General features: G+C 34.8%; 2 protein-coding genes across 3 annotated transcripts in view; one reads left to right on the top strand and one right to left on the bottom strand.

Moving 5' to 3' along the window:
* The window catches only part of SATL1 (spermidine/spermine N1-acetyl transferase like 1), a 43,207-nt gene extending 35,348 nt beyond the window's left edge, over positions 1–7,859 (top strand). The window contains exons 4-7 of the mRNA XM_075999535.1: positions 5,591–5,671; positions 6,095–6,190; positions 6,767–6,807; positions 7,607–7,859. Coding sequence (XP_075855650.1) covers positions 5,591–5,671; positions 6,095–6,190; positions 6,767–6,807; positions 7,607–7,777 — 389 coding nt within the window. The 3' untranslated portion in view covers positions 7,778–7,859. The remainder of the gene's footprint in view (positions 1–5,590; positions 5,672–6,094; positions 6,191–6,766; positions 6,808–7,606) is intronic.
* Positions 7,860–11,544: 3,685 nt separating this feature from the next.
* APOOL (apolipoprotein O like) overlaps positions 11,545–14,185 on the bottom strand; it is a 139,001-nt gene continuing 136,360 nt past the window's right edge. For both annotated transcript variants that reach the window (XM_012790093.2, XM_075999410.1), the window contains one exon: positions 11,545–12,140. In XM_012790093.2, coding sequence (XP_012645547.2) covers positions 12,052–12,140 — 89 coding nt within the window. In that variant the 3' untranslated portion in view covers positions 11,545–12,051. The remainder of the gene's footprint in view (positions 12,141–14,185) is intronic.

Below are 14,185 nucleotides of genomic sequence, written 5' to 3'. Positions count from 1 at the left end.
GATTGTTTTAGCTATTTGGGGCCCCTTGAAATTCAGTGTGAATTTGAGATTCAGCTTTGCTATTTCTGTAAAAAAAGCTGTTGAAATTTTGTTAGGGACTACATTAAATACATAAATAGTTTTGGGTAGTACTGACAATGTAGTATTAACAAAGTTGTCTTTCTCTCCAAAAACATGGGACGTTTCTCAATTTATTTAATTCTTTTTTTAGTTTCTTTCAGCAATGTTTTGTAGTTTGCAGTATACAAGTCTTTAACATCCTTTATTTATTGCTATTACAAATGAGGCTGCTTTCCTAATTAACTTTTTGGTTTGTTCTTTGCTGATGTATAGAAACACAATGAGTTATTTTGTTGATCTTGTACCCTGCAACTTTTCAGAATTAATTTTTTATCCTAGGTAGCTTTTTGTTTGAATTCTTTAGGATTTTCTGATAATAGGATCATGTTATCTGAATATAGAGATAGTATTACCTTTTCCTTTCTAATATAGATGACCTTTCTTTTTCTCGTCTAATAGCTCTGGCCATAACATGCAGTACAATGTTGAATAGCAGTGGTGAAAGTGGGCATTGTTGTCTTGCTCCTCACTTTAGGAGGAATACTTTCATTTGCCATTGAGTATGATGTAAGTTTTTCATAGAATACACTGTATCATATTGAGGAATTTCCCTCTATTCCTAGTTTGATGAGAGCTGTTGTCATAAAATAGTGTTGTTTTTGCCAAATGCCTTTTTGACATCCATCAAGGTGATGTGGGGTTTCCCCCTTTGTTATATTAATATGATGCTTTACATTAAAGTTCTTATGTTGTCCCACTCTTACATTCCTAGGATGAATCACATTTGGTCATGGTGAATAATCATTTTAATATACTGTTGGGTTTAATTTACTAATATGGTGTTGATATGCTTTGCATATACATTATTAAGGAATTTTGGCCTATAATTTCCTTCTAATGTCTTTAACTGCCTTTGGTATCAGAGTAATGCTAGCCTCACAGAATACGTTAGGAAGTGTTCTCTTTTCTTTATTATTAATTTTTTTTGGAAGAGCTCAAGAAAGATCAGTGTTAATTCTGGAAATGTTTTGTAGAATTCACTAGTGAATCCATTTGGTTCCTTACTTTTCTTTTTTTGTATTTCGCCATATTATGGGGGTACATATTTTAAGGTTTCAATAAATGCCCTTTTCCCCCTACCCCCACAAGTCTGAGTTTCCAGCATGACCATCCCCCAGATGGTGCATATATCACTCATTATGTATGTATATACCCATCCCCCTCACCCCTCCCACCTGCCCAATACCCTATTACTGTAGTACCTATGTGTCCACTTAGGTGCTGCTCAGTTAATACCAGTTTACTGGTGAGTATATGTGGTGCTTGTTTTTCCATTCTTGGGATACTTCACTTAGTAGTATGGGTTCCAGCTCTAACCAGGAAAATATAAGATGTGCTATATCACCGTTGTTTCTTAGAGCTGAATAGTAAGTACTCCATGGTATACATACACCACATTTTATTAATCCATTCTTGGATTGATGGGTACTTGGGCTGTTTCCACAGCCTTGCAATTATGAATTGTGCTGCTATAAACATTCGAGTGCAGGTGTCTTTTTTGTAGAGTGTCATTGGAACTTTTGGGTAGATGCCCGGTAATGGGATTGCTGGATCAAATGGTAGATTCACTTGTATCGCTTTAAGGTATCTCCATATTGCTTTCCACAGAGGTTGAACTAGTTTGCAGTCCCACCAGCAGTGTAGGAGTGTTCCTCTCTCTCTGCATCCACGCCAGCATTTATTGTTTGGAGACTTTTTGATAAAGGCCATTCTCACTGGAGTTAAGTGATATCTCATTGTGGTTTTCTTTATTGATTTATTGGTTTATTGGTTTACTTTTCTTTATTAGGAAATTTTTAATTACTGATTCAAAACTCTTATTACAGGTCTCTTGAGATTTTCTATTTCTTCTTGAATAGGTTCAGGATAATTTGTTTCCAGAAATTTGTCCATTTCTTCTAGGTTATCTAATTTGTTGGTGTATAAATCTCATACTCCTTTTTATCCTTGTAAGGTTGGTAGTAATGTGCCCACTTTCAGTCCTGATTTTAATGATTTATATCTCCTTTTTTCTCATTGTAGCTGTCAATTTTGTTGATCTCAAATAATGAACTTTTGTTAATTTTCTGCATGTTTTTCTATTTTCTATGCTGTTCATCTCTGGTCTAATTTTTATTACCTTCTTTCTATAAGCTTTGGGCTTAGTTTGCTATTCTTTTTCTAGTTTCTTAAGGCATAAATTTTGATTATTGTTTGAGATCCTTTTTTTAAAATGTAGGCATTTATAACTATAAATTTCCCTCTGAACACTGCTTTAACTACATCCCATAAAATTTTGTTTGTTGTGTTTTCATTTTCATTCATCCCAAAGTATTTTCTAATTTCCCTTGTGACTTATTCTTTGATCCACTGGTTGTTTACAAGTGTGTTATTTAATTTCCACATACTTATGATGTTGATTGATTTCTAGTTTCATTCTGTTGATTTCTAGTTTCATTCCATTGTGATTGGAAAAGATACGGTGTATGAGTTCAATCTTTTAAAATTTATTAAGACTTGATATGTGGCCTAACATATGGTCTATCCTGAACAAAGTTCCATGTGCACTTGAGACAAATGTGTATTCTGTTGTTAGGTAGAGTGTTCTCTATATGTCTGTCAGGTTGAATTGGTCTATAGTGCTGTTCAAGTCATCTATTTATCTTCAGTCTGGTTGTTCTACACCTTACTAAAAGTGGGGTATTGGACTCTCTTTCTTTTATTGTATTGTTGTGCATTTCTCCCTTCAGTTCTGTCAGTGTTTGCTTCATATATTTTAGAACTCTGATGTTCAGTGCATATGTTTATAAATGATATATGTTCTTGGTGAATTGCCCCTTTTATCATTACATAATGCTTTTCTCTTGTAACAGCTTTTGACTTAAAAGCATCCCAGCTCTCTTTGGGTTATGCTTTGCAAGAAATATATTTTTCTGTCATTTCATTTTCAACCTATTTGTGTCTTTGGATCTAGGGTATGTTTCTTGTAGACAGCATATATTTAAGTAACTTTTTAAAAATCCATTCTGCCTATATCAATGTTTTGACTGGAGTATTTATTTACACTTAATTACTGATAAGCAGGGATTCACCTCTGCCATTTTTGTTTGTTTTCTATGCTTTACAGCTTTTTTTGACCCTCATTTCCTCCATTAATACCTTCGTATATGTTTTGTTGATATTTGTAGTGGAATATTTTTATTTCCTTCTCATTTCCTTATGTATATATTCTATAGATATTTTCTTTGTGGTTACCATGGGGGTTACATTTGACAGTTATAACAATTTAATTGGAATTTAAACTAACTTAAGTTTAATAGCATATAACAACTTTTCTACATAGCTCTGTTCCCCATTATTGATTTCAGAGATTACATCTTTATACATTGTGTGCCAATAACATATGTTAATAGTTTTTGTGAATTTGTCTTTTAAACAATGTAGAAAACAAAAATTGAGTTATAGTTGTTTCTCATTATACATGGGGATTAGTTCCAGGGCATGCAACCTCCCCACATATACCAAAATCTGTGCATACTCAAGTCTCACAGGCAACCCTGCTGAGCCCATGTATATAAGATGTTGGTCTTTCATATATGCAGGTTTCCTACCCTGTGAATACTGTATTTTCAATGTTCATTTTGTTGAAAAAAATCTGTGTATAAGTGGACCTGTGAAATTCAAATCCATGTTGTTCAAGGCTCAACTGTATAAAACAAATTACAATACTAGCCGTTATTATTGCCAATATATTTACCTTTATAAGAGATTTTATTTATTCCTACAACTTTGAGTTATTGTCTAGCTCCCTTTCATTTCAAATTGAAGGACTCCTTTTGCATTCCTTGCAGGGCAGGTCTTTAATGAACTTCCTCAGTTATTTATTTATTTATTTATTTTTGTTTCTTTTTTGCTTTCTTTCTTTTTTTGGGGGGGGGGAGTATCTGGGAATGTCTCAATTTCTCCCCCATTTTTGAAGCACGGTTTTGGTATGTATAAAATTCTTAGTTGACAGGGATTTTTTTTCCCTTTCAGCACTCTGAAATATCACTCCACTGTTTATTGGCCTCCAAGATTTCTAGATGATAATCTAATTGAGGATACCTTATATGTGACAACCTGCTTTTCTCTTGCTGCTTTAAGATTCTCTCTTTGCATTCAGCCTTTGACACTTTAATTATAATGTGTATTGGTGTGGATTTCTTTGGGTTTATCCTAGAGTTGGTTGAACTGCTTGGATTTGTAGATTCATATCTTGCATCAAATTGGGGAGGTTTTCAGCTGTTATTTTTTCAAATATCCTTTGTTCCTCTGTCTTCTCTTCCTGGGAGTTCCACAAGATGTATGTTGCTCTATTTGATGGTGATGATGTTCAACAGACACATTAGGCTCTGTTCACTTTTCTTCATCTTTTTTTCTATTTTTCAGACTCAGTAAGTTCACTTGTCATATTGTCAAGTTGACTGATTCTTCTGCTTGCTCAAATATGCTTTTGAACCCTCCCAGGTCATTTTTTCATTTCAGTTATTATACTTTTGAGCTTCAGAATTTGGGGGGAGTTCTTTTTATAGTTTCTATCTCTTTATTTATATTCTCATTTTGTTCATACATCTTTTTTTCTGTATTTGTCATTTCTTTCTTTAGCTCTTTGAGCACCTTTAAGACAGTTGTTTTAAACTTTTGTCTACTAAGTCCGACATCTAGGTTTCCTTAGGTGTGTTTTCTGTTAATTTATTGTTCCTCTGAATGAACCATAGCTTGTTTCTTTGCAAATTTTTGTAGAAAACTATTGATTCTTATAATGTGATAACTCTGAAAATAAGATTCTCCCCCTTACATAGGATTTGCTGGTTTTATTTTTATCATTGTAGGGTGTCTGTGTATCAGGGATTAGTCTGAGTTGAAGGCTTGATATGTTCTCAGATCTTTTCTAAGCCTGTCTTTCTCTGGTCATGTATGGTGGCTTTCTAAATTCTACTGTATGTATAGTTTTTCCCCAAATGTCCAATGAAACAGGGAAGCTCCTCCAAATCTCCTGGAAGCCACCTGAGCTGGTGGGGGTTGGAATAATGGCAGCCATCTCCAAGCCCTCACCTTGGTGATCATAGCAACAATCCACCATCAGAACACATAATTCTGATATTTTGATGACAAGATCCTTATTGCCTACACTTGCTCCAGAAATAGCAGTGCTCCACACTGCTACCCCCACAGTTGCCTCCCATGGGACTGGAGGAGGGATGAGGGCTAGGGAGCCTGCACTGATGGATGAATTTGACCTCAATTAACTGCAGTTTACCAACCAAGTTGTCTCTTTGAAGTTGCGAATATTCAGATAAACTCCAGAATTTGACAATATTCACTTCAGACTGTTTCTGCTAGTAAAATTGCTGTCCAGGTGGAGAGACAAATTCTTGGTGTTTCCTATCCACCATCTTCCCTATCACTGCTGTAAATTTTCTCACATATTGTAAATGAATTGATATTTCAGATTTACTCAGAGATGGCTTTGGGAACAATCCCCTTTTCTACTGCCTGATTGCTGAAGTATACAGTCAACGAAAACCAGCAGGTAAAGTAAAGCTTTCTTCTCCAATTTAATCTGGAGTATATTTTCTCCATCTTGAAAATAAAGTACAGTTATATAGCATATAATTGATAGTAAGCAGAGGATAAGAGTATATGTACATAAACTCAATTTTTTTTTTTTTAAAGAAAATTTTATGGTGTGAACTTAGGTTTGTATTTGTATTAAAATTTTTTTGGGGGGGGAGAATATACATATATACCACACTGTAAAAAGAAGGCTTATCTCTTAAAGGCTGTATTATAAGGGAATTAAACCGTCTACATTTCTGTATCATTATTTTGTTCAGTGAGCATTCATTACTTTATTAGTCAAAACAAACACCAAAGATATTCCATTTGGGGATAAAGAACTAAGATTCAAAGCCTTAACTTCTTTGTATCCTCTCTTCTCTCTTCTTTGGCAAAGTCACCGTTGGATTTGCCATGTACTACTTTACATACGACCCCTGGATAGGCAAGTTACTTCACCTAGAGGACTTTTATGTCATAGAAGCTTACCAAGGTAAAACTAAACTTATTACTTATAAATACTTTAAAAATTAAAATGACATATTTTAAAGGAGTAGAGATAGGGATTTATTATAAATATAGTATTTAAGTTACTTTAGGTGACTTATTTCCATTTCATGAGCCTGATTATGATCCTAGTTACTCTTGCATGCAGTGAAGACTCAATCATAGATTAGAAAAACATCTTCCTATAAGTTCCCATCAAGGTTTGAATAAGCCATAGCTTATTCATTCATAGCTATACTTTTACCTTTAAAAAATGCTTTTAAATTTTAGTTTGGTTCTGAGTAGAAATAGATAAGAAATACACCCTGTTACTATGTTATAAGACAATAGTGAAGGAACTCATTTATTCTTCAGTGACCTTTAAAGTAAACCCAAAGTCTTTTTCTATTACCTTTGGTACAACATTTCAATTAGGAAAAAGATTCATGAGTTGTGTTTCCACAAGCTATCAAGAATATATAACAAACACATACAGGGTTTTATATCTTATTTCTTTTAAACTAAAGCAAATAACTAGTTAAGTGGAATTTGTGCTTTTCATTTTGTATTATCTATTTAAAAGGTCTAGGTATTGGAGCTGAAATGCTGAAGAGGCTAAGTCAGGTATGTAATATAATCAATATTGCTATTCAATATATTACCCTTTTCTTCATCAAATATGATTTAACAGGGCATAAATTATTAATCTAATCATTTGAATATACCCCAACATATACTTCAAATTTTTATTCAAACTAAACTCGATTTTCAAATCAGATACTCATATAAATGTGAGTTATATTTGATTAAAAATTGATTTATATATAATCCACAACCACACTATATCCCTTTTTTGCTATCAAGTAGTAGTAAGCATGAGGGAGATTAGAAGGCAAATTTTATCCATAAAATAGGTCCACAGTATGAATGTGAGAAGAGTATAAAAGCAAGATCCTTTTGTATTTTGGAAATATATAAGAACATGTGTTCTTTTAGGCAAATTTTTCTATAGAATAAAGATTTTGCCAATCAGTTTTGGGTTTTTAAAGAGAGACATTTTAAAGCTCATACAGTGCGACTTTTTTCTTTTTATTTATTTTTTATTTATTTTTTCCAGCATATTATGGGGGTACAAATGTTAGGGTTACGTATATTTCCCTTGTCCCCCTCCCCCATCAAGTCAGAGCTTCAAGCGTACATAATGAGTGTGATGCACACCAACTGGGAGATGAACATGCTTGAAGGAAGCTCTGACTTTTTTCTTTTTACAGCTATTGAGAAGTCCAAACTGTAACTACTATATTATTATTTGGAAATATTAGAGCAAATACAGTGCCTTGTACATAGTAAATCTTCAATAAATGTGTTAATGAAATCTATACTTTCAAATAAAAGTAATCTTTGCTTATTTGTTTTTAAACAGATAGCCATCAGAAGTCAATGTAACTGCATGCACTTTCTTGTCATCATTTGGAACGAGGCTTCTATTGAGTACTACACTCGTCGAGGGGCTTTAGACCTTTCCTCTGAAGAGGGCTGGCATCTGTTCAGGTTTAACAGAGAAGAACTCATGGACATGGCAAAGGAAGAATGAAAGAGGCCTCATAACAACTTGTCCCAACTTAGCATCCAACATTTGAATGTCACCTAACAGCAGTTTGACTTCGAATGTTGTACAATACAGCAAGTGATCATTATATTCTTGTTTGAGTAGATCTTTTACTTTGAAACAGATTTTGCAGATCCAGTCAATTCTCCATTATCCAAACTAATATACTAATGGTTAATAGCAGTGTTGATAATCCAAAAATCACTTATACTTGGCTTCGGGCTATTTATTTTTTGCCCACCATATTTCACCAAATTTAAGATGCTTATTTTTTTCACATTTTAACATATCTGAAATTGGGATAACTCAAATGATCAACAGGCAACATTTTTTTTTTCTTAAAGCTATGTGATGTGCCTTAGAGTTGATGAAATATGGGTGTGTTTGGATATAAACAAATCTGAGGAAAAACAAATTCATTTCAAATACCAGAGCTAAATTCTGAAGAGCTTACTTATAAAGAACTAACAAGTGAACTGCTTCCGCACCTTGATTAGCTCCTGTACCACTGCTTCCTTGACATTGTCCCAGAACTATATTTGATCTCTGAACATCTATAGCTTTTTGGTTGTACTCATATTAGGGCAGATACCACATACAACACTGTATTTGTATATGTTTCTCTCTTTCCTAGTATAGTATAAGCCCTTTGGTGAAATTATATTAATAACTATTTTTGTATCCTGTGATGCAACCAGCAAGGCAGAACATGTGAGTTCTTATTATGTACTAGGCATTTCATGGGCATGGAAGCTACACAAAGATGATCCAGCCATACCCACAAGGAGCCTTGTCTGTGAGAAAATACTAATTATAAAAAAAAATTATGTGAGCTATCCTGTCTATAAATACCAAGTACAAGGGAATTTATAAGAGCAAACATCTAAATTCTACCTTGGAGAATTGAGAAAGGTAACACAGGAATTGGATTTGATGGATGGATAGGAAGTTAGAACGTGGAGCAAAATGAGACAGAAGAGCATTCTAAGAGGAGACACCAGCATAGGCAGAGAAAAAGGCAATAAAGAACAAAACATGTTCAAGAAACAAGTGGTATGTCATAAATATGATATAACATACATTGATAGTAGGGTGGATAAGGAGAGGGAAGATAGAATCAGTTTGTTAAGCTGGGATCAGATATGAATGGCCTTGTATGTCAAACTAAGAAATTTTGATTTGATTCTGTAGGCAATGATGAGCCACTGAAGATTTCGGAAAGACTACTATTCATAATAGTTGTCAGAAAAACAGCTATGCCATAATAGTATGACAAATGGGTTAGAAGAATAGGATAGCAGACACTGTATGTTAGCTTAAACCCAACATTCATTCCCAACCTCTTACTCCTTGCCTTCCTCAACCCAGGAAAAGAAAAACTTGATTTTCTTACCTCTCCTAAGCTAAGTGTATGGCAATATGACAAGTTCTTATGGAGATATACACATAAGTTTTCTGAGGAGATTTTAAGTTAGCATTTACTGGCCAGGCACATTGGCTCATGCCTGTAATCCTAGCGCTCTGGGAGGCTGAGGCAGGAAGATTGCTTGAGCTCAGGAGTTCAAGACCAGCCTGACAAAGAGCAAGACCCCATCTCTACTAAATTATATATATATATATATATTATATATATTTAATATATATATATATTATATATATTTAATATATATATATATATATATATATAAAATTATATATATATATTAGCCTGGTGTGGTGTGTGCCTGTAGTCCTGGCTACTTAGAAGGCTGAAGCAGGAGGAATGCTTGAGGCCAGGAGTTTGAGGTTGCTATGAGCTAGGCTGATGCCACAGCACTCTACTCAGGGCAACAGAGTGAGACTCTGTCTCAAAAAATAATAATAATAATAATAAGGTAGTATTTACTTTTCTGATAAAAGGGATTCAGAAACATCTTGTGCACATTTTCTCTGCCCCTTCCTACTTTATATGTGTATGTGCTTCTCAGAGGTATAGTAGCCATCTTGTGATGATGTCCAAACCAGCATGCTATAGAGCAGTGGCTCTCAACCTTTTGGCACCAGGGACCAGTTTCATGGAAGACACGTTTTCCACAGACTAGAAGTGGTGGTTTCAGGATGATTCAAGTACATTACATTTACTGTGCAGTCAAACTTCTCTGCTAATGTTAATCTGTATTTGTACCTGCTCCCCAGTGCTAGAATCACCACCTCAGCTCCACCTCAGACCATCACACATTGGATTCTCATAAGGAGCATGTAACCTAGATCCCTTGCATGAACAGTTTATGGTAGGGTTTGCACTCCTATGAGAATTTAATGCACCGCTGATCTGACAGGAGGGGAAGTTTATGTGGTAAAGCAAGCAATGGGGAGTGGGTATAAATATAGATGAAGCTTCACTTGCTCGCCTGCCACTCACCTCCTGCTGTGTGACTTGGTCCCAACAGGCCATGGAGTAGTACCGGTCCATGGCCTGGGGATTGGAGACCACAGAAATAGAGAACAGAGTGGAAAGTAAGAAAGTCTAGGTCCTTGATGGCACCAATAAGCCACTGTTCCAACCCTGTATTGCTTAATTTCTGGCTTTAAAGAGATCCTTATTTGTTTAAGCTACTGTTAACTAGTTTACTGTTACTTGCAAGCAGAACACATTCTAAAGTGAGAGAGAGCAAGATTGATGGTGAGCAGATTAGCCAGGAGGCTACTCTAATAACCCAGGAAAGTGATGATGAAGACTTGAACAAGAGTAATAATAAGACTAAAGAAGGTAGAATAGATTTGAGAAATAAGAAATAAGGAGTAGGGAGTAGAGAAAATTTTGTTATAGGGATATTAAGGGACATTATGTGAATATAATTAATAAATAATTAGAAATATAGGTCTCCAGCATTGGGGAAATGTGGGACTGAAAATATGAATAATGGCACATATATGGTGGCTTGTGCTAGTGAAATCTGTTAAATGAAAATGAGAGAGCATATAGAATGAGAACAGAAAAGTAGGGATGCAACCTGAGCAGCCTCAGCATTTAAAGGATTCAGAGCAGTGAAGAATGAGGAATAACAAGAGATGCAGGAATTACATAAAGCAAAGGGAGGAGTGAGTTTCAAGGAGGGAGTGGTGAGGAGTTAATATAGAGGTCAGGATGTCACAAGTTAGGAATTGAAAGTAGGGAAGAAGGGGACAATGACAATAATTACTTTGTAAACTGATATGGCAATCATAGGAAGGAGAGAGAAAAGACAGCTTGAGGGAAGCAGCAGAGTTCTGGAAAGGTTTTGGTCTTTTTTTGTTGTTAATGTTGCTTTAGGATATAAAAGACCTGAAGCTATTTAAAGATTGAGGAAAAGAAACCCAGTGAGAAGAGAAACTAAAGACTAAAGATTAAACAGGATGGAATATGGGCCTGCAAAAGACAGGAAGGAATGAGATCAGGAACACATTAGCCTTAGAAAAGGGGGTGCATGGCTGAATAGAGTTAGATCTTGAAGGTAGATGGGAATGGCCATGTCTAATAATTTACTTTTTTTCTCCATGAAATAGGAGGTCCAGTTAACTTTAGCAGGTATAGGATGCTTGAAGAGGATAAAAAGTTTGTAATACCTTGTCTAGGGAACAGAAATAGTAAAACACTGAGAATAGGTAGAAAGATTGCTAAGCAGTAGTAGGGGACCTGTGTAGCATATGGACTTTTAAATAGCTAGAGATGTTTTAGACATTTAAGAGGAGGTAACACATTAATAAAACAAAGAGACAAAGCCAAGCCCAAGTGCCATCAAATATAGGTATTTTATTCCAGCTCTAGAAAATGAAAAAAATGGGGAGACACATCCTTTAACATACATACCATTCTAATTTAACTGATATTAATTCAGAAAAGCTAGAGCACATATGCATATGTATAAATATGTATGTATACATACACATATGTATTTCAGATTTTAATCTCATTGGTGTTCATTCTTTATTTTGTTTTGTTTTAATAAATACCCTTAAAAGTCATCACATGCAACCTAATATTTCTAGCTGTGTCTCCTCATCAATCATTTAATATTTGGATTGCATTCAGTGTGTTTTAATCATTGATGTGGTTGGTTAAACTGTACATTTGAAGATATAAGAGAAAAACTTGATTTTGAAATTGTTTTCAAAAACTTGATTTTGAAAAACTTGATTTAAGTTATAATCTATGTGTCAGTTATTCATTACATGATTTTTTAATCATAATTTGCAACTTCACACATCTTGTAGTTGCTATGTAGTCTGTGCAGTCTACTTCAGCTTCTAGTGCTGTACATATCTATATCTTCTGGGTGGGATTGCCCGTGATCCATGAGCTTGGGGTCAGGCATAAACTGTGTAGCACCTGATAAAGTATTAAAATGAAAAAAAATTAGTCATTTAAAACATTTATTTTTGGTACTGGGGATACAGCATTGAACAAGCCAGATAAAAATATCTACCAGCATGGACCTAACATTTGAGCTAGGTGAGATTAAACAATAAAATTAAATAAAATCTATATCAGATGGTGGTAAGTGCTATACAGAAAAATATAACAGGGAGGGGATATATGGAACGCTTGGGTGATTTGAAGTTTCAAATAGGGCAGCGAGGGAAAGCCTTCTGGGAAGGTGATATTTGAGCAAATAGCTAAAGGAGGTGAGGATGTGTTCCCTATAGATTTTGTGGGCAATGCATTCCAGCATGAGCAGATGGCAAATGTAATTGACCCTATGCATGTCTGAGGAACCAATATGGCTGGAAAAGAGTAGATAAGATATGGTGTGAGTGTTAGGGCAAGGCTGTGAGAGAGTGTTAGGAGACATGATCAGAAAGATGGTGGATGGCTAGGTCACACATGGCTATGTAAAGGTTTTGGCTGTTATTTTAAGTGAGATGAGAAGGTACTGGGTAATTTTAAGTAGAGGAGTAACCTGATGCTATATTTTTTAAAAAAAGATCATGTTTGGCTATGGGGAGAAGAAGCTATAGGGGAACAAGGGAAGAAGCAGGGAGATCAGTTAGAAAATTATTACAGTACTCCAGACGAGATTCTGAGGGCTTTAATTAGGGTGGCAGCAGTGGAGATGGTGAAAAGGAATTGGATTCTGGATAATTCTGAATGTAGAATGGATATGATTTCCTAAATGGATTGACTATGCCATGTGAGAGAGACTCTTAAACTTGACAAACTAGAATAATGGAGTTGTCATTTACTGAGACAGGGAAAAAGGTGAGAGAAGGTTTGGGGGAAAGCAAATGAAGTCAATTTGGGGTATGGTGAATTTGAATTGTTTACTAAACATCTGAGTACAAATGTTGAGTAGGCAGCTAGGAATATAAGTCTGTAGAGTTCAGAGGAGGCCTAGGCTCATATAAATGAGTCCTAGCCTATATATGGCATTTGAAACTATGGGCTATAAGAGATCGTCTAGAGTTAGAGAAGAAGCCCAAGGAAGGAGCCCTTTGGGTTAATAAGATTAGGAGAGGTTATAGTTAGGAGAATGTAGCAGAGAAGACAGAGGAGGAAAGCCAGCACGTGAAGTAAGAGAACCAAGAGCAAGTAATATCCCACAGGCCAAGTGAAGAGATTATTTCAAGTAAGAGGGAGTTTAACCTGTATTAAAAGTTACTGATGGATTGCATAAAATGGAGATTGAGAATCGACTTCTGGATTTGGTAATGTGTAGATCAATGGTGATCCTGACAAGCTTACTGTGTGCCAAGCAAGATGTTAAGTTATTTGTATGCATTATCTCTTAATCCCACCATGAGGTAGATGAGGTATATTATTCTTGTTTTATAGAAAAGGAAATTTAAATTTAGACAGATTAAGTAATTTGACCAATGTCATTCAGCTAATAAGTGGTACAGGTAGGACTGAATCTTGGTTTTTCTGACCCCAGAATGACCACCCAGGCTCTTCTCCAAAACAGGGATTAGAGTACTAACAATCTCATATAATTATTTTTAGTATTAAATATGATAATGTATATAAAATGCTGCATAAAATACCTTGGGAATGATAAGCAAGCAAAAGACAACTATTTTTATATTTACTTTGTGATATTACACTAAAATACTTTTTCAGAATTTTTAAATTTTAAATATGTTTTACAAAATCTGATTCATTTTAAAATTGACTTTATTACATTTGGGAGCCACACATTTTTTTTTTCATAGAAGAACTTAATTTCTAGTTTTATAATGAAAACAAAGGGGAGAAATAGATTTGAATACAATGATTTATCTTATACCTGTCTTTTCAGAAATATTTTATAAAGTGTGACATACCTATATATAACTTTACCCGAAATATATTTTTTAAGACAACCAGATAGGAGGGTCTGTGATAGAACTCATGTGATCTGTTAACTTGGATGAGGGAAATTTATCTTTATCTTCACT

This window comes from Microcebus murinus, chromosome X, assembly GCF_040939455.1.
Source record: "Microcebus murinus isolate Inina chromosome X, M.murinus_Inina_mat1.0, whole genome shotgun sequence".
Taxonomy (NCBI): domain Eukaryota; kingdom Metazoa; phylum Chordata; class Mammalia; order Primates; family Cheirogaleidae; genus Microcebus; species Microcebus murinus.
This window is presented reverse-complemented; position numbering and strand designations above follow the sequence as displayed.